This window comes from Rhinolophus ferrumequinum, chromosome 16 (assembly GCF_004115265.2).
Source record: "Rhinolophus ferrumequinum isolate MPI-CBG mRhiFer1 chromosome 16, mRhiFer1_v1.p, whole genome shotgun sequence".
Taxonomy (NCBI): Eukaryota; Metazoa; Chordata; class Mammalia; order Chiroptera; family Rhinolophidae; genus Rhinolophus; species Rhinolophus ferrumequinum.
This window is the reverse complement of record NC_046299.1, coordinates 50,799,362-50,819,754: the sequence shown is the minus strand read 5'-3', so window position 1 is coordinate 50,819,754 and position 20,393 is coordinate 50,799,362. Positions and strand designations below refer to the sequence as shown.

Sequence of the window (20,393 nt, the reverse complement as noted above, 5' to 3'; positions counted from 1 at the left end):
ATTTCATTCTTTTTATGGCAGAGTAATACTCCATTGTATAAAGGTGCCATAATTTCTTTATCTAATCGTCTATTAATGGGCATTTTGGTGTTTCCATATCTTGGCTATTGTGAATAGCACTGTGGTAATTATAGGGTTGCATATATTTTTTCAAATTAGTGTTTTGGATTTCTTTCTGAGGAGTAGAATGTGCTGGGTCATAAGGAGTTCTATTTTTAATTTTCTGAGGAACCTCCATACTGATTTTCATAGTGGCTGCACAAGTTTGCAATGCCACCAACAGTGCAAGAAGGTTCCTTTTCTCCACATCCTCCCTAACACTTGTTGTTTGTTGATTTATTGATGATGGCCATTCTGACAGGAGTGAGGTGGTATCTGACTGTGCTTTTTATTTGTATTTCTCTGATACCACCTGCCAGCTGCCCATAAGGCTCAGCCATTGAAAGAGCCTCCTTAGCTTCGAGGGCCAGGCTAATTGACCTGGTTTTGAGAGTGCCTTTGGCGATGCAGTCCTAGCTGGGTGAGGCGGGGTCCCAGGGAGTCATGAAGCATGGCCAGTGGTTTTGCAGAAGGTTAATGCAGATTCACTTCTTGAGCCAGTGCCCCACCTGTGACCACTTCACAAAATGCTCTGAGAACACCACAGCCAGCCACTGCTCACCTCAGGTTCACAAATCCCCGAGAGTTGCCCAAGAGGGGCTGCGGTACAGGTTTTAGGTCACTGCTCACCACCAAAAGTTCCCTGGGCTGCTGCAGGTGCTCCAGTGTTGTAAAAGGCTTCCATGGCTTGTGGGGCAGGTCTGGCCACCCAGGCACTGAGAGTGCCCCTGTCAATGCAGCTCTAGGTGTGCAGGGTGGGGTTCCAGGGAGCTGCGGGGTGTGGCAGTGGGTTTTACAAAGTTAATACAGTTTTGGTTCTTGCACCAGTGCTGGGCCCATGATCACTTCACAAAAACACTCTGAGAACACTATGGCCAGCCACCACTCACTTAGGCCTGCAGTTCCCTGAGAGCCACCTAAGAGAGGCCTGTTGCTACCTGCTGACTTCCTGTAAGGCTCAGCTGTTGAAAGAGCCTCCTTAGCTGCGTGGGCTGGGCTAGTTGATATGGTGTTGAGAGTGCCTTTGACAATGCAGCTCTAGCTGGGTGGGGCAGGGTCCCAGATTTTGGGTCACTTCCCACCACCAAAAGTTCGCTGGGCTACCGCAGGCCTTCCACTGCTGTAAAAGGCTTCTGTAGAGGGCTGGCCTCTCAGCAGTCGAGAGTGTCCTGGGCGATGCAGTAATAGCTGTGTGGGACGGGAACCCAGGGTATCACCAAGGTGGTGTCCATTCATGAATTTTACCAGACCAATGCAGTCTTAGATTTGGCCCTTCGGGAGAGGGCTCAACATAGAAAAGATAGGCTACACATGAGGCAGGCTCCACACAGGGATAATGGCTCCTCTGCCTCCAGCTCTCACCTTGCAGCTGCACAACTCAGTCTTTCTCCGTATGTCTCCAGCACCTTGCCAGTTGCCACCTCTCCCCCGGAGACCAGGTGAGTGTTTGCAAGTGAGTGAGTCTTTGTGCGAGCCCTTTAAGAGGGTGCCTTCTGTCTCACTGGGATGGGCAGAGAGTCCTTGCTGATTCTCACTACCAGATGTTGTGGGAACTCCTCTTCCCAACACAGAACCCCTGGACTGGGAAGCCTAGTGTGGGGCTGGGACTCTTCCCTCTTCTGGGGGACCTCTGCTACCGAGGTGTCTCTCTTGGGGTTCAACCACGATCTATGGGCTTGGGGTCAGCCCATTTCGCATCTCTGCCCCTCCTACCAGTCTTGATATGGCCTCTTCTTTATATCCTTAGTTATACGGGTTCTTTTCAGCTAGTCTTCAGATGATTCTTGAGGCTGATTGTTCTATAATTTATTTGTAGTTTTGGTGTGATCCTGGGGTGCAGTAGGCATAGCGTTTATCTAATCTGCCATCTTGGACCCTCTCTCCAACGTATTTCTTTATTTGTGAATTATCTGTTAATTCCACAGGTCCCATTTACCCTTCCCTTCATTGAAATTAGGTGAATTTCACTTTGCTGAAGCTTCTCTGACAGAAGTCAGAGATACGGAAACAACTGAAATATCCATTAATAGATGATTGGATAAAGAAATTGTGGTACATTAGTACAGTGGAGCATTACTCTGCCATAAAAAGAATAAAATCTTACCATTTGCAAAAACATGGATAGAACCTGTTAATTGAAGCCTTCTTTTCCCTTGACTTCCACAATAATGCATTCACATTCTTCCAGTTCTGCACCTTACTCTCTGATATCTCATTCTTAGCCTTTTTTGCTGGCTCCTAGTCTTTTACCACCATAATTGTTGGGTCCCCTGGGTTCGGTAGTCAGCCTTATTCTCCTGTCACCTTATTTATTCTCCCTAAAAATATCTTCTACCCCAGTGATCTTCACTACCACTTGTGCCCTAAGGGATCTTAAAGCTTGAGTTCGTAATACTTTTCTTGTCCTGACCCTTATATCAAACAGTATAATGGACAGCTCCATTTGGTGGTTCCCTAGCTACCTCAAAATGTATATGTCCAAAATACAACCTAACTTATCTCTGAAGGATTCTCACATTCCTTAAGCTTATACCTTCTCCTGTATTTCCTGTCTTGGTGAATGGGGTTATGATGATCTCAATCAATCAGGTTAGAGACCTAAAAGCTATCCTAGTCTACTTCTCCTGTTATTTTTTATCTAGGCATCAAATATCCTATTGATTTAGTCTTCTAAATGTCTCTTGAGTCTATTGTCTACTCTCCATACCTATTTTTACTGCTCTAATTCAAGTCTCATCCCCTCTTTATCTGCTAGGATGGTCTCCTGTCCTCCCCCAATTCATTTCCCACATTGTTGTCAACATGGTCTTTAAAATATGCAAATACAATGTTACTCCCCTACTTAAACCCTCAATGACTACCCCTTGCTTCAGAATAAAATCCAGATTCCTTTGAATGAATATATATGATCTGGTCTCTGCTAAACGCTTTAGTCTTATTACTTTGTTTATTTTCCCTTCTCTCTCTCTCTTTCTTCAGCTACACAGGCAGACTTAAGAGTTTCTGGATCGTGTCATACTATCTTATGCCTCCATGCCTTTATATAATTGCTTTTATTTTTCTTTACTTTGTACAGATAACAAACTCCTATTTTTCTTTCAAGATTTACTTTAACAATGTTGCTTTTCAGAGGCCATCCTTTAATCTCAGGGTAGAATTTTTATTATTTTCCTTCGTCTCTCCACTAGATCACACATATGCTTTCATTATAGAAATGTTTAGTCTGTATTGGAACTATTTATGTGTTTGAGGTTTTTTTTTCTTTTGTTTTAAAAAACGTATCTGTCAATGAACTCTTTGAGGGAAGCTGTTCTATTTTATCTTTTTATTCGCAGTATCTTGCATACTGCCTGACACAGAGTAATCCTTAGCAAATACAGGCTGAATAATGAATCAATATCTCAGAGACATTTAAAGCATAGGTCAAAGTATGGGCATTGCTGAAAAACCATTCTTCATATTGTCTCGAGCCTAGAAACCCACGATTTTCTAAAAGAGAAAAAAATGAAGAGCTACTTTATTAGAAGAGGAGGGCCTTTTGGAAGATTTTACAAAGTAAACTCACAGTTTTAGAAAGCAGCAATGATATCCATGTTACCAGAGCTCAGGGAGCACCCTGGAGTCTCTGAATATTATATTGATTGCTCAAAATTATGCTGTTAATAACTAATTTTAAGGGAAAGGAAGTTTTCTGAGCAATAGTATTTTGACATGTTCATAGGACTTTAACCTTAAGAAAGGGATGCACAATGTCAAGGAAGAAACTACAAATGTATCTGATAGCCTAGTGCGTATGGGAAAATCACTGGATGATGCAAACATGACAGTGATGCTTCTGACCTTCCGACCCTGGCACCTGCAGCTTGGTGGTTTGTGGATGCCCTTGGGACTACTGTAGAGAGAAGGAGGAAGAGAGCCCGCAGGCAGGATTCCAGATTCCCCTACCTGGCTTTTTAATCAGAGTAGTTCCACTTTTAACTGGTTCAGATAGTGGGCCACCACATAAGATTTTGTTTGAAGAAAGAGTTCTGCTGCTAAAAAAATAAAATAATAATAATAATAAAGTTGGGAGCTATTGGTATGGTCATATACACTAATGTTATTTGGACATAGTGTTTTCAGCGTAGATGACTCCAGCTGGCTTACGTGACAACTATATTGATTTAACAACTCACATGTCTTCTTTTTTGTCAAGCTGGAGGAGATCACGGAGGCAGAGGATGCTCTCTCTGAAGCCAATGCATTGAACAACTACAATGCTGAAGTATGGGCATATCTGGCTCTGGTCAGCCTGAAAGTGAGTGTTTACTATCCTTGCACAATGCTTTTTCAGGGAAAACAGGTGAAGGACCAAGTAAAGCAAAAGATAGCAGCATGGCCATTAACGCATGATAGTTGAGGTTTGATGAGCTTCAGATTTGGTTATATAAATGAAGGAGTGGCTGAGTCTGAGAAGCCTCTACTTGGAATGTGCTTACAAATCATATACTCAGGTGTGTTTATCTGGAAAGGAGATTCTAAAAATGGGAGTGAGACATTTGGCCTTAGTGGTCATGGGTGAGTGGGAGTGGGGTAGGCCAGGGCTAACTGCTGGCCAGGGGTTCTGGGGTGGGTGGGTAGACTCCTGCTATGATCCCCAGGCCCAGCCCAATGCCTGGCTTGCCTCAAGATGAAGGAGGATGTAGGGATCAGAACCTGGTCTAGGGTTGGGGTAATGAACGCTTAATGGGGAGCTGTGTAAGGGCAGTGACTGACCGTGCAGTGGGAAGGCAGATTAGACTTGGGGGCAGTGAGTAGTTTTCCTTCTGCCCTCCTGGGTGCCTCTTCCCACCTGCCTGTGCTCTCATGTTTAGGACAATAATTCCTGCCTGGGACAATGGTAAGCATTCCCTGTATGGTCATTCCAATTCTGCTCTGAATCTACAAAAAATTCCTGGAGCCATATATATACCCTCTAATTTCCCCCTTTGTAAGTCGTATATGGCCTAGAAAAGCTATATAAGACTCCAGGTATAAAAATAAAGGGAAAGTAGCCTATAAGTCTACAGATATAAATGGATTACAAACAAAAGGACCAACAGATATCTCTGATAGACTAAAGCAATTTTCCCAAGAGATTCTATTGTTTTAAAAATGGACCTAATACTATGAAGCATCTTCTTTGTAATTGTCTCTGACTTTTTTTCTGAGACCAGAATTTGGGATCGATAGTTTAGATATTTACCTGATACTAATCAGGAAATACATGGCATTTACATTTAAAATGTATTTAGTTATATTTAACGACCTCATTCCTGAGTTCCTTTTTCATTTCAAAAAAATAATTTTTTTTAATGGAAGTGCTATTGTATCAGAATATGAAACAAGGTCAAAGACTAGTGAAGGAGATGATATACTAGGCTTTCTGAATACTTCCTTCCTTTTGAACTGCTGGTGAAGGGTGCTTATCCTTGATATAGATGGGAAATTAGGTGGGGGGTATTGTGGGAGCTTGTGATAACTGCTTTACCTATAGAAAATAACTCTCCCGTAATTAAATAACTTGCTTAAATAACTCACGTCAGCCTAAAATCAGATTGGGAATAATGAGATTGGCCCTCCCTTTTCCATTGGCCAATATGACACCAAACTGACAGGAGGTATTGTGAATGTAAGAGAAATGAACAAAATAAAAATTACTGAATTTTCTCTTGAATATCAATACAAGACATACCTACATTCTTACCCCAGCTCTGTCACAACTAGCTATGGGATACTGGGTAAGTCACTTAAACTTGCTAGGCCTCACTTTTTTCTTCAAACTAAAAGTGTGAAAATGGAAGATTTTAATACACTTCCCTTAGAAACTGATAGCTCTAATAGGAAAAAAATTAAGGATATGTAAGATTTGAATAAAACAAGGTTGAGTTCAAATACCAATATAGAACTCTGCACTTAACAATTAAGGAATACATATTCTTTTCAAGCACAAATGAGTTATTCATAAGAGTTGACCATATGCTAAACACAAAGAGAGATTCAACAAATATATATAGATGACACCACAATAAAATTACAAATTGACAAAGGAAAGATAGACCCCAAGACTCATACATTTGTAAACTTAAAAACAGGCTTGTAATTAATTCATGGATCAAAGAGAAAATCATAAGACAATTTTTTGTGGTAGGTAGAATTCTGAAGATGACCTCCCAAGATAATTCCATCAGACACTAATATAGATACTGCTGTGAAGGGAAGTAAGAGAGATTCAAAGCAGAAGAAAGATTCAACACACAATTGCTGGCTTAAAGATGGAGAGGGACCAGATGTCAAGGAATGTGGGTAGCCTGCAGAAGCTGAAAGCACTCCCTTCTCAGAGTCACAGCCATGCAGAAAATGGAGACCTCCATCCTGCAAATACAAGGAACTGAATTCTGCCAACAACCAGGATGAGCTTGCAAGTCGATTCCAGATAAGAACCCAGCCCTGCTAACACCTGGATTTTGGCTTTGTGAGATCCTAAGCAGAGACCCAGTTGAGCCATGCCAACTTCTGACCAGTGGAAACTGTGAGATGATAAATGGGTTTTGTTTTAAGCCACGAATTTGTGGTAATTTGTTACACAGCAGTAGAAGACTAAAACAGGCCATTTGGTAGATTTTTACAATAATAGCCCCCATTTGATTATGCTTTCATGTCCACACCCTTTGCAATATGATGTTATCACTCATCAAGATATGGAGTTTCCTTCTCGTTTCTCTCTACCCTGCAATCTAAGCTGTACTGGTGACTTACTTTGATCAGTAGACTATGATGGAAATGACATTATGTGAGTTCTTAGAAACTAGTCCTTTAAAAGTCTTGCAGCTATTGCATTTCTCTCTCAAACTCTGGAAACACCATGGGTTAAAAGCACAGTTTAGCCTATAGGAGGCTCAAAGTCCACCTGGAGGAGAACTGAAGCACCCCAGCCAACAGCTAACCTCACTCTTTGAGTGAGGCCATCTTGGCTCCTCCAGCCCTAACCAAATTGTCAGATGACATGAGTGATCCCAGGAAAAAGAAGAATGGCTACGATTGCCCATAGAATTATGAGAAATAATAAATTGTCTGTTAAACCATTACATTTTGGAGTGGTTTGTTACACTTTAGTAGGTAATTGAAATGGGACTGAATAAAAAGAAAGCTATTATATATTGGAACTATGGGATACAATTAAAGCAATATAGAGAGGGTAATTTATAGCCTTAAACACATATATTAGAAAAGAGGGTGGTAAAATCAATGAATTAATCATTTAAATTATGAAAATAGTAAAGAGAAAGCAAGGACACCGAAAGAAAGGATAATCAAAAAAAGGAGTATACGAGGTGTGATCAAACAATATGGTGAATGTTTAAATTTAAAAAATGTATTAAAGTAAAAGACACATTGCCATTAATCCCCCTCCAAATACTTCCCCTTGCTTTGAACACACTTATCCCATTGTTCTTGCCACTTTCTGAAGCAGTTCTGGAAGTCCTCTTTCGTGTCTTTAGTTGTGCTGTCACTTCTGCCTCGATGTCCTGAATCATTTTGACTTTGGGGAAGAGCCAGAAGTCACATGGTACTAGATCTGGTGAATAAGGTGGATGAGGACACACCATAATGTTTTTATTTGATAAATTGCCATATACCAGAGGTGATGTGTGACGTGGAGCTTTGTCATGATGGAAGATGATTTACAGCAAACTGTAAAACACACCGTCTCTCAACTATAGCTCACACCCAACAGGTTGCACCCAACGAGTTGAAAGTTGTCACACGCTGTCATTAAGGTTCGATGCGCCACTTCCTGTATTGAAGTTCCCTGCCTTTCTGTTGGATGGCACTCGGCAGCAGCATTCCTGGTACTTTTTTTTTATCACAATGAAAAGGCGCCGTGTCACACATTGCTTCTCATATATGGCAATTTCTGTCAAATAAAAACATTATGGTGTGTCCTCATCCATCTTATTCACTGGATCTGGTACCGTGCAACTTCTGGCTCTTCCCCAAAGTCAAAATGACCATGAAAGGTAAATGTTTTGAATTGATTCAGAACATCAAATGAGGCAGCCACAACAGCGCAACTAAAGACTCACAAAAGAGGACTTCCAGAACTGCTTCAGAAAGTGACAAGAAGAATTGGATCAGTGTGTTTGAAGCATAGAGAGTATTTTGAGTGGGATTAATGGCAATATGCCTTTTCCTGTAATAATTTTTTTATTAAACAGTCACCATATTTTTTTTTATCATACCATATATATAACCTTCTTAGTTAAGAAACTTTGAATTCAAAGGTGAAGCAGGACAAGTACTTTCCCACCATAATGTTTATATCATCACCAGCTGCTTCTCTTTTTTTCAGGCTGGCCGGCAGCTGGAAGCTGAGCAAGCCTACAAATACACAATGAAGGTATGATGCAGATGCTTCTGTTTGTCTGCACTGTACGGGGGCTGGGAAACCAGGAACAAGGTGCTGGCTTAATTCAGGACTGTACAGCATTTCATGATGTGAATATTTTTCTAGAGGCTTTTCTTACCATTGTGCCGTTATCATGGGGCTGCTGGGTTTGGAATCCTAACCCACATAGTACCATGGGGGATCTTTTTTATACGTCTTTGGAGAATATGGTTTAATGGAAAGACAGATGGCCTGGGAGTCAGTAGAACTGAATTATGGTCCTAGTTTTGCCATTAACTTACTGTATTAACCTCTCTGGGCCTCCTTTTCCTCATGTGTGAAATGAAGGTGTTGGTCTAGTCCAGGAGTCAACAAACTTTTTCTTAAAGGGAAAAACAAGAAATATTTTAGGTCTTTGTGGGCCAAACAGTCTCTATTGCAACTACTACACTCTGCCCTTGTAGTGAAAAAAGCAGCCATAGGCAGGACATAAACAAATGAATGTGGTGGTTGTGTTTCAAATAAAACTTTGCTTACAGAAACAGACAGAGTGCTGGATTTGGCTGTTGAGCTGTGGTTTGCCAATCCTTAGTCTATTCTATCTGTTATGAATTATAAGTAATCTGACTAGAAAGACAGTGGCTTAAACAAATGAGTTTTATTTTTCTCATCTAATGAAGAGTCCAGGACTGGTACTACCACTCCACAATGTCATCAGAGATACAACCTCTGTCTTTCTGCTTCAACAACCATCGCATAGTTTCCATCCCTCATAGTTAAGGACAGCCATTTTAGCTCCAGCCATCATATCCATGTTTCAGGCACAATAAGGAACAAAAGGGGGAAAGGACAAAAGGGTCATGCTAGCTATATCACCTTCCTTTAAAGAGCAGTGACTTTTACTTGCATATCATTGGCCACATTGGTCATAAGACTGCCCCTAATTGCAAGCGAAGCAGGAAATGTGGCTTTTTAGCTGGCTGCATTGCGGTGCTGAAAAGAAATGAAGATTTACTTAGTTTTAAAAGAGAGAGAGGGTATTCAGTAGGCAACTAGATGTCTCTACTACACTGCTAGATTCTAAAATTAAGTTCAATCTGGTATATTTGATTCACTTCTGTCATTTGCCAAATGGGAATAGTATACATTACTCAAGATACATTGGGTGATAATGTGAATCTTTTAAAAATAAACTTTATTAAAAAATGTTACTTTATTAAAGTAACTTTATTAAAAAATGCATAAATTGTGAATGTTCAGACCACTTGATATATTTTCATAAAGTGAACATATCAATGTAACCAGCACAATGTTGAGGTCTTTTAATGGAGTTACCATGCAGTAGGGAATGTAGTCAATTCCATTCCAAGGAACTATGTTCTTTAGCTGTGGCCCCACAAATGAAGGGTCTCCACATAGATATATCAGGTATGACGTGTCCCCTTCCTTCCTGTCTTGCAGCTGAAATTGAAAGATGAGGCTCTGCTTGCAGAGATCCACATGTTACAGGAGACTGTTGGCTTTGGCAATCCATCTTTCTAACATCCTTCCAGCTGAAGAATCTTCTGTTTGGGATTCTGAGAAATTAAACCGTGGATGCTTCACCATATGAGAGCTGGCGATGGAGAACAAAGAAGTCTTTACCATAAACAGAAACCCATTCATTTATTTCCATTGGCTATCTTACTGGATGGCTATGTTACTGGTTGTTTTACTGGTTGACAGTAAAGTGGATGACAATACAAAATGGAAACAAGAGATTCAAAATTCGTCAGTGTGGTTCTGGGGCTAAGGTATACTGAGGGAAAGATAAGAATATAAATATATGTACATATATGTATATTTATAATTAAGATATAGTGGGTTCATTATTAGGGTTTCTGGAGAAAGCTTATCAGGATCACTCCTGTAGGAAGCCAACTGCTAAGGTCCGTGGCCAGGTTCACTCACTGGAACGTGGGAGTTAAGGCATCATTTTCTAAGGTGGAACTGAAGGAAGAAAGCTATGCAGGGTCCCTGTATTAGGATAAAGAGCATGTTAATTGTGGCCAGGCCTTTGGATCCAACGGTGAACAGAGAAGCTACACAAAGAGGTCTTTGCTGAAGGTGGGAGTACTGACTCCGTCTAACCACGGGTATCTTACCCACGGGGATCTAAAGCACAAGGGCTCCGTGAATAGCCCATCACCCTATAACAGATGCAAAACTCACAACTGAGGATGTTATTTTAGGGCTAAAGATGACAAAAGAACCATACGTCACTCCTGTCCTCCTGGATCACTGCACAGCAAAACCAGGAATAAAGGCTCCCCCTCTATTTTTTAAAAGAGGATGTGGAGAGAATAGGAAGGAAGGTGAGAGGCATATTAGTAAACACAGAAGAATAAAAGAAACTCTACAGCATTTATAGGCCTTTTCTAGTCTCGGCCCATAACCCCTTTTATGAAGTCGTCCTGCTAAATAAGTTATCAGGCTCGTCTTTTCTTCTTCCCCAGGACTGTGTAATGATCCCTCTAGTTATTCTGGTGTAACCTCTCAGTCTCCCCACTAGACTGTGAACTTCCTGCGGGAAGGGACAGATCTCTTTCACCTCTGCGTTCTCAGCACTGCACCTTGGCCCTAACAAGTACTCAACGTTTGCTGTAAGGATGGATTTGTGGAGCACTTTTAGCGCTTCTCTTAGCCGCTCCCGGGATACTCCCAACACTTGTCACTCTACCAGGAGCTCACAGGCCAGTAGGGACCGGAACACCCACATGATTCCGCACGCATTGCCACTCCCTTTATACGCAAATCGCAGCGCGCCTTTATTGCTGCAGTTTAAGTAAAATACGTTACGTTTCGCCGTGTTGCGTTACGGGAAATGCAGGGGCGGAAAGGGCGGGGCGAGTGGACCATTCGCTTCCGGCAATGAGGCGCTTGGCATTGGTTTGCCTTGGGGTGAGGCCCGCTTTTCGGCAGGGTTGACCTGTCGCGTCCGTCCTCCGCCCCGCCCGAGCTGGTAGAGCTGATCCTTGCGGGCGGCGGGAAGCCCCGAGGCGCCGCGAGTTGCGCATGGGCCTCAGCGCACGCCGGCTGCACCATGGTCCAGCTCAGTGAGTGAGGGGCCCCGAGAGACCACCCAGGAGGTCGCGGGGGCTGTGGGGCGTGTGGGACCGTGTGGAGCAGGGCTTGCCTAGGCCAGCTGGAGGCTACCCCAACCTGACACAGCCACACTGCCTTACGTTGAGTGTCCCCTCAATGTTTCTCACTTAATCCTCCCTGAAACCCAGTGAGGTTAGTGGCATTCATTGGATAGATGAAGCAGCTGAGGCTCTCATCTGGTCACAGCTAGTAAATGTCAAGCCTGTGCTGAGTGCACTCGGGAATGGGGAGGAAGTTATTTCTCTGAATGGAGTGCGTAAGAGGAGTTTCGCAAAGCCTCCTCTTTGCAAAGATGATATCTCAACCAGATTGACAAGAATTAATTGGAAATAAGGACATTTCACTGGAGGAAGGAGATTGTTTCATCTACCTCATTTTGCCCATTTTGTGCCCTCGGTTCTTGTGTCTTAACCACTATTTTTCTACAGCTACTGTCCTCTGCAAGGCCTACCGTGGAGGCCACTTAACCATTCGTCTTGCCCTGGGAGGCTGTACTAACCGGCCTTTCTATCGCATCGTGGCTGCTCATAACAAGTGTCCCAGGGATGGTCGTTTCGTGGAGCAGCTGGGCTCCTATGATCCACTGCCCAACAGTCATGGAGAGAAACTCGTTGCTCTCAACCTGGACCGGATCCGACATTGGATCGGCTGTGGAGCCCACCTCTCTAAACCTGTGGAAAAGCTTCTGGGTAACTCGGCTGTAGCCATACTTCATTGAGGGAATTTTAAATTGAAGTCAGTTCCAGGGTGTTGAGAATGAATGATTTTCATTACCTCCAGGCTTCTCAGAACTGGAGTGAGAAGTGAAGTTGTGATCTAATTGCCCTTTTAAATCTGGAGACCCCTTTTGTGGACTTCTTCATGAGACTTTTTGGGTGACTAGGATTTTATATTAAAAATGGGAATAGCGTGTCTTGAATGGCCATCTGCCAGTTTATCTTTATTTCAACTAAGGAAAATAGTGTTAGGACGTTGACAACATCTGTTGTCTCCTTGCAGTGAATGGAGGGGAGGGAATTGGGGGAAGAGGTTAGACAGTTTGGCAAGTTAAGAGCATAGCATGTTTTAAATCCATCCTCTAGGTCAGGTCTCTGTTAGACCTTAGTTCTGTGAGGCTGAGTTCCCAAGGAAACGTTTGCTTGTACTGTGTTATAATGAATGAAAATCCTGTTGCTTTTAGGTCTCTCTGGCTTTTTCCCTCTGCATCCCATGATGATCACAAATGCTGAGAGGCTGCGACGGAAACGGGCACGTGAAGTCCTCTTAGCATCTCAGGAAACAGAAACAGAGGCTACAGAAACAAAAGCGAACTGACTCCAGTGAGCATAGTAGTGGCAACAAGGTCAAAGTTCTCTTAAAACGCTTGTGCAGAGTTCCTAGTTTTGTTAGAGTTAGGGGTCAATAAATGGAGTTTTCTATGTCACCCATGCTCTTCTGGCCTGGCCTGAGCAGGGCCCAGGGAGAGATTTGTTCTTGTCTGATAGAGAGCTAGGTCTGGGAACTTACTAGCTTTTTCAGCCTTCGTGTGGCGAAACACAGTGGCTGTGAGATGGGTTTGACTTTTGGGTTGGGCCCTGAGTCCCTTAGACAACTTTACAGTCTGCTGCCTTCCAAGATTTCCCTGTTTCAAAGTCCCAAACCAGCATGTCCATGGCCCGTTCAAGTAATTCTTTTCTTAATTTATTGTCATCTCACCAGTTCAAGACACAGTTACTTTGCTTATTGTTTTTATAACTGTAGGTTTGTATTGCTTAACACATAATCTCAAATTTACAAAGGTAGATTTGTTACAAGTTTTTAGGCTGTAATAGTCTACTTTTAAGAATGAGAAACTGGACGAAATCTAATATGGTAAAGTACCTACATACATTCTAGGCCCTTTATATGCAAGGTTATTTGTGAGAATAATAAGGTATGAAAGTAGGTAGGATTATCGCCATTTTATAAATGGGTAAGCTGAAGCTCAGAGGTAGAAACTTGCCCAAGGCCACAGTTTTAATATTGGTAGAGCTAAGATTCAGACCCCGATGTGCCTACCTGGAGAGCCCTTTCCAACATGTATTGTCTGTAGTAGGGAGTGGGGAATGAGCAAGGATGAGGGGCTTTTCAAATGTCCACTTAAAAAGTCAGTGATAGACTCAGGTTTAGAGATCGTGAGTTTGGTAATGTAAATGACTGGCTGTGCCAAAAAACCCCCACAAAATACCACATTATCTGCTTCACTCAGACTCAGGAATCTACAAGCACAAGTGTAGATTAAATGGTTTTAGTGCACATTCTGGATAATACAGATTTCAAATTCTGTCTTAAGACTAGCATATAGGAGATTTGTAGAGGAGATTCTAAAGCCCTATCAATATACTAACTTATTCTCTGGGTTATATATTCTGAGAACAATTAACCACCTCAAATTCTGGTGTCATCAAGGCTCCCCAAGGGTTATTACTAGTTGGCCTCCACTTGCTTGGAGGAGATTTTGAAGGGCGGGCGGGCAGAGAGCAAATAACTTTACCTGGGTTTGAGCTTGGATATAGGAAAGAGAAATGCTTTGAAAATGGTAGGAACTCTGCAAGTTTAAAGGATACTACCCTGGAGAGTTTGAGGTCTTGGGAAAAGCTTTAATTGGTAGAGCAGGGGAGAATGTGATTCTGAAAAATATTGATCAGTGAGAGGAACTGATGTGAAATGGGTCAAGGTAAAGTATTTTGAGCTACTGAGTTTGCCAACTCAAGTATTTACTTTGTGCCCTTATCTATACTTTGTCTAAAATTTGTATACACATATTTCCTGTGTGAGCTCTTCTCCCTGATTTCCAGAGTTTTTTCTAGCCTTAGCCTTTGGATCTCCAGGCACAGATTTCTCACCGTGTCTTGGATGATTGTATCAGCCTGTCTTGTTGCCTGCCACCTTCAAATCTAAGGTGCTAAAAATTCAGCTCTGCACTTTAGAAAGCGTTAACAATAACAACAACAAAAAGGCCTTTGCTTCAGCAGTTTATATTTTTATTAAGATGAAGGTTTGGGTCATGTCATCTCCACCAAAGTAGAAGGTGATTCAGAGAAGAATGGGAATGATTCTGTAATAAATGTCAAATAAGAAATTTTGAAAGACTGGTATTGTGCTTTTTGTTTAATGTAGGCTTTTTTCTTGTAGGGCTCAAGGGTAAGTACCTATCCAGCAGACCCACCCTGTAGGTTGCAAAATGATTTGGACCTTAAGAGCTGGAGGTACTTGTCAGGATCATCTGTGAAAAAGAATAAATCTCTTTAACCATTGTTCTCTGGGGAAAAAACACGTTTAGGAACCATGTGAAATTGCCAAATGCTGATGTTATGCTGTTGTTTAAAAAACCAGCAATGTATAGGTTCAACCTAATATGGACATTCCATGTAACATTGAAAAATTTTCTGCTGGGATATTGGGGAGAAGATAGGCGCCAGATTTCCAGAGCACAGCCAGGAGAGGGGTGGTGGCTTCCGGGCTCATATCATCCCGCGGAAGGAGGTGCCCGCGCCAGGCGACTTGGCACACCTGCTCTACTCCACTTCAGTGCCGGCCGATGACGGCCTTTCCAAGCCCGGGTTTGCAGCCGCCGTAAAGTGCGGCGTCGTGGCCACGCCTCTTCCGCTCTTCTTGTGACGCAGGCGCCCTGGGCTTTTTGCGCGGGAAAAGGAAGCAGTTCGGAGCTCTATCGGTGTCGCTGGGACCTGTTTTTCTAGAGGCCGCCTTTCGCTCTGCGCCTCTGCCAGCCATGGGGCTGCTGGAGCTGTGTGAGGAAGTGTTCGGCACCGCCGACCTTTACCGAGTGTTGGGCGTGCGGCGTGAGGCCTCCGACGGCGAGGTCCGACGCGGCTACCACAAGGTGTCCCTGCAGGTGCACCCGGACCGGGTGGGCGAGGGCGACAAGGAGGACGCCACCCGCCGCTTCCAGGTACGCACGTCCCTGCTCCACCGGCCGCCCGGGTTCTCAGGGTCTCCTGGCCGATCGGCCCCGCCCGGGTGGAGTTGTCAGAAGCCGGCCTGGCACGCTTTCTAATTTTTATTTTTCGCTTTGCGGTTTCAGTGAGAGGCAGGGGTGACTTGTGGATGCTCTTTCCGCAGATCCTTGGGAAAGTCTATTCCGTTCTGAGTGACAAAGAGCAGAGAGCGGTGTACGACGAGCAGGGAACCGTGGACGAGGATTCCGATGTGCTCAACCAAGATCGGGACTGGGAAACGTACTGGAGGTTACTCTTTAAAAAGGTAGAGGACTCCGGAGGCTTGGACTTCTCATTATTCATCAAGCAATGTTTATCGAATGCCTCCGACGCCTTGCATTTCGGGTTGTTTAGGAATGAGCGATTTCTCTTTGGCCTCGAAATACAAATGCACAGGCATTCCTCAGGAGATATATATTGTAATCTTGTAAAACAAATGTATTTAACCCGTAGGTCGATTCATGAGTGTACACACACACATACACACGGTGAAATGGGTCTTCAATTACCTGTTGATGTAGAGTGATTGTACTGAAAAGGGGGGATTTAATTTATTACAAGATTTGCTTTATCTTACACATCTAAATGTAAGTCCTGAGTGTTTTTCTGGTGTCTTCCCACCTTTGGAAACTTCACTTAAATTTTACTGGTCTGTAGTTTAGCAGTTCTGAAGGTTGGACTAGGGAGAACTCTGGAAAAGTTTTTGGCATAGAAAATTTGTTTTTTTGCAACAATTTCAATTCAAGAAGCCTTTGTATTTGGGGAGAAACATTCAGCACCTAAATCTAATTTTACTAGAGTATCTTTTGTTTAAAATAAAATTGTCCAAGTTAAAACATATGTCTCTTGTGTAGATATCTCTAGAAGACATTCAAGCTTTTGAAAAGACATACAAAGGTTCTGAAGAAGAGCTGGCTGATATTAAACAAGCCTATCTGGACTTCAAGGGGGACATAGGTCGGATCATGGAGTCTGTGCTGTGTGTGCAGTACACAGAAGAACCCAGGATAAGGAACATTATTCAACAAGCCATTGATGCCGGAGAGGTCCCATCCTATAATGCCTTTGTCAAAGAATCAAAACAAAAGATGAATGCAAGGAAAAGGAGGGTAAGATTGTGAACGCTATTTATTATTTATATCGTCACTGCTTCCAAAAAGAATTTGAGGATATTGACAAAAATGGAAATACAGATAAGACTGCTAAAATACTAAGGATAAGGATTAACTTGCTGTGTAGTTCTCATCTAATAAAATGAGCATACCAGCTCACCACGAGAAACTTTTTTCCGTAGTATGTTGTGCTCAAGAGGATTTGTAGGTTATTTAAATAATGTCATCTTAAAGTAACAGTGAAATAATCTTCATATGGGCCAATTCTTGTCGCTTCTTCAGGCATTTCTAGGGAGAAAGTATTGGAGTCCAGATACATACGCTAGACAGTGGTTCTCACTTGGTTAAAGTGTGGGGAGAGGGCGACAGAGACTTTTTAAAAACAAATGATGTCCTGTTAATACAGATTCCTTTGCTCTTGCCCAAATTGATTGAGTTGGGCCCCGAATATACATTTTTTAAATAAACTATTTAGTTTCTTTTGATGGTGTCTTTCCAAACACACTCTGAGGAGCACTTTTGTGGAGAATCAAGGATTGAGGCCTGTGTGTCCTTTACACCCATATTAAACTGTGGAATTGGTGGAGGTAGGGATGGTGGCAAGGGAAAGGAGCTTAAGGACAGCTGGGGTTCTGGGAGGGAGTAAATTCCAAGAAGCAAACATCTGCGCCTCTGATCTTTTGGGACAGACAGGTACTGAAGTAACCATTGCCTCAGCCTGGCTTTTATAATGGGAGTTCCATGGAGAGCTGACAGTGTAAGAGTTTAGATCTTTGCTGGGTACCTGAGCTGAATACCTTATTTTACGTGGCTGAATTGGAAGTGGAGGTAGGTCTGCAGCTTTCAGATGCAAGATACACATAAGGGAAAGCTGACATATGTATTGAGTTGAGAGAAGTGGAGTGTGTATTATTGTTTTGGTTCATAGATTACATCTGCTTAAACTCAAGCTGAGTCTAAGTTTGTTAGTAATGATTTTCCCAGGTGAAACTGAGCACAGCTGTATCCAGTAATAGGCTGTTAGCTTGAGAAGCTACTCTAGATTATGGGGGTGGGTGGCTGGCATAGTTTTGAGAGAGACTCCATCCAGCAAGCTAGGGGAGAGGGATACAGTATTAGAAGAGATAAATGGGATTTGAGGACTGAAAGTAGACAATGGAAACTGTGTTTTTATTGTAATAATGAGGTCCTAATGTGTCATAATTTTCAGTATTAATAGTATTTATTGCTATTTAGAAGATTCGCTGGGGATTGGGGCCTCTTAATAGTCTTAGTTCTTGCCCTGAGGGAGAAAAAAAAAAAAAAAACCTTTCCCAAAGTATTCTTCTGGTATTTTGGCATCAGTGCCCTAGGAAAATTTGGCAAAAGAAGGTGGCTTTGAAATCAGTAAAGAAAGGTTAAAACTGAATTTATTAGCGTTTATTCTGACTTGGGGAATTTTAAACCAGGGTTGCTTTCAAGGCTGCCACTAGTCACATGCAGTAAATTGGGTTTCCAGAGGAGGAATCTGAGTTACCTGTATTCTGGCAATATTTTTGAGAGCATTCTTGTTAACTGGCTTTTCTTAGCTCTTCTAGCATTTTGTTTTCCTTTCTATCACCATGTGGTTTATTAATACCAAGCTACTTGCTACCCCTAGCAAGGAGAAATGGGGAAAACTCAGAAATGCTTATTGGAATCAGAGGATATACTGCTTGCTCTCAGCATTTTTGCCTTTTAATGAATGACATTTATGTAATTTTATCGTATATATAATATCCTCAAATTGAAAGGGTCTTAGCATAGATTTGGTTTGGGAAAAGGGTGTACTTTTAGCATTTGCTCGCTTGTCATGGAGTCTCATTTGAATTTCTTTTTTAGGCTCAGGAAGAGGCTAAAGAAGCAGAAATCAGCAGGAAGGAGTTGGGACTTGAAGGAGTGGATAATTTGAAAGCAGTCATTCAGGTAAACTTGATAGGCTGTCTGAGAAGGTTGCTGCCATTTCTTTCATGTTCTGATTCCTACTGCTAATATTTTCTTTGGAGTGAGTATATGAATAGCACTGTCGGTATTTTGGTTTTCTTTTAAGACAATTCACACACCATGTATTCATCTTTTTAAAGTGTGCAATTCAGTGGTTTTTAGTATACATCAAGTTGTACAACCATCAGCACTTATCTAATTCCAGAACATTTCATCACCCTAAGGAAAAAACCCCTCACCCATTAGCATTCACTCCCCATTCTCCCTCCCTACCAGCCCCTGGCAATCACTAAGTACTTTTGTCTCTGTGGATAGTCTTGTGTTTTGAAAGCTTGTTTTAACTCTCAAACAGAGCAGACAAAAGGATCGGCAAAAGGAAATGGACAGTTTTCTGGCTCAGATGGAAGCAAAGTACTGCAAACCTTCCAGTCGAGGAGGGAAAAAAACAGCTCTCAAGAAAGAAAAGAAATAATGGAATTTTTCTCTTCAAAAGTCCTTAGGTGTTAATTGGTGCCATTGTAGGCAAGGTACAGTCAAGATTTGAAGACAAAAGTTGATCCAACTCTTAAGTTGTGTTTCCTGCCTAAATCACTCAGATTTACTGTAAACCAGAATCTCTCAACCTGATCTTAGTATAGCCTAGAAATTCCCGACATTCTGTGAAGTCCCCATTTGAAGGAATTTGGTGGTAACTGTTGAGGGAAGAGGAGGTTGGTATACTTCCTGACAGCACTTGCCTCTGTAGATATTCTGTACAAGAAACTCTATTTAGAATGCTGGTCTGTCCATACTTCCTTTACCAGTTGTCATTTTGCCACACAGGAGTGAGCTACAGAGTATTCGGAGTGATACGAGTGTTTATTAGAACAGTTACTCTTCCTAGCTAGAATGCCTTCAGAACACTTGCTGGATGTCTTCCAAATACTTGATACTTTGTTCTTGGTCTTAATGTTCTTTTTGTTTTACTCAACCAGGTTTTGTACTCTTTGCTTGAAGTATAGGACAGACAGGCATTCTTTTACTTCACGCATCTTTATAAGACTTCTACATGATGAAATAAACAAGTAAAAAAATGACTGCTAAGTTTTAAATGATCATTTAAAATGTGATCTAGAAAAAATACGGTGTTTAGAGAAGAGAGAAGAAAAGTTCTAGTCAGCGTTGTAGTAGATAGCCTGGTTTAAGTAGCCTAAAGGGGTGTTGTAGTCGTGCCTGTAACTGCTGAATGTCATTAGGCAGGTCACTGAGTGTGGGAACTTGTTTTCTTACCTGGGAGTTTGGGTAAAGGACTTCTTAGTGGCTCCTTGTGACCCTTAATTCACTTTAAAAGGCAAGCCAAATTGATCCAGTGGTTTATCATCAGGCACTTGAATTTTTGAGAACAGTACAGAGATTTTCACTTGTATTTAGTCGAATTGGTATGCATTAGAATATATAGAAGTTTTTAGGGACTGTTCAACTTAAAATCTTTGATTTGTAGACTAACACATTCAGTTCCACATGCATAAAATAAACCTGTTACTGAGTTGTATGTATCGTAATTTATCTGAGGTAAGCACATGACACGTTTTCAGTTTCTGATTGTAAACAGGTTAAAATATGCTCTTTAATTATTAAAAATATAATTTAATGCAGGTTGTTTGAAGCATTTGTCTTCATATTGATAGCATTAAAACACTTTCCTGTAATAAA

General features: G+C 42.0%; 3 protein-coding genes and 1 pseudogene across 3 annotated transcripts in view; all 4 read left to right on the top strand.

Moving 5' to 3' along the window:
* Window positions 1–10,281, top strand: part of CFAP70 (cilia and flagella associated protein 70) — a 67,150-nt gene extending 56,869 nt beyond the window's left edge. The window contains 3 exon segments of the mRNA XM_033129735.1: window positions 4,295–4,396; window positions 8,471–8,518; window positions 9,968–10,281. Coding sequence (XP_032985626.1) covers window positions 4,295–4,396; window positions 8,471–8,518; window positions 9,968–10,048 — 231 coding nt within the window. The 3' untranslated portion in view covers window positions 10,049–10,281.
* LOC117036281 (UPF0729 protein C18orf32 homolog) lies at window positions 4,976–5,230 on the top strand (annotated as a pseudogene).
* Window positions 10,282–11,402: 1,121 nt separating the features above from the next.
* MRPS16 (mitochondrial ribosomal protein S16) lies at window positions 11,403–13,073 on the top strand. Its single transcript, XM_033130824.1, has 3 exons — window positions 11,403–11,601; window positions 12,079–12,339; window positions 12,831–13,073. Exons 1-3 carry the CDS (start codon window positions 11,589–11,591, stop codon window positions 12,962–12,964), a joined length of 408 nt encoding a protein of 135 aa, XP_032986715.1. The 5' UTR covers window positions 11,403–11,588; the 3' UTR covers window positions 12,965–13,073.
* Window positions 13,074–13,222: 149 nt separating this feature from the next.
* Window positions 13,223–20,149, top strand: DNAJC9 (DnaJ heat shock protein family (Hsp40) member C9). The gene is made up of 5 exons (XM_033130823.1): window positions 13,223–15,581; window positions 15,752–15,892; window positions 16,482–16,736; window positions 18,600–18,683; window positions 19,054–20,149. Exons 1-5 carry the CDS (start codon window positions 15,402–15,404, stop codon window positions 19,171–19,173), a joined length of 780 nt encoding a protein of 259 aa, XP_032986714.1. The 5' UTR covers window positions 13,223–15,401; the 3' UTR covers window positions 19,174–20,149.
* Window positions 20,150–20,393: the final 244 nt, after the last annotated feature.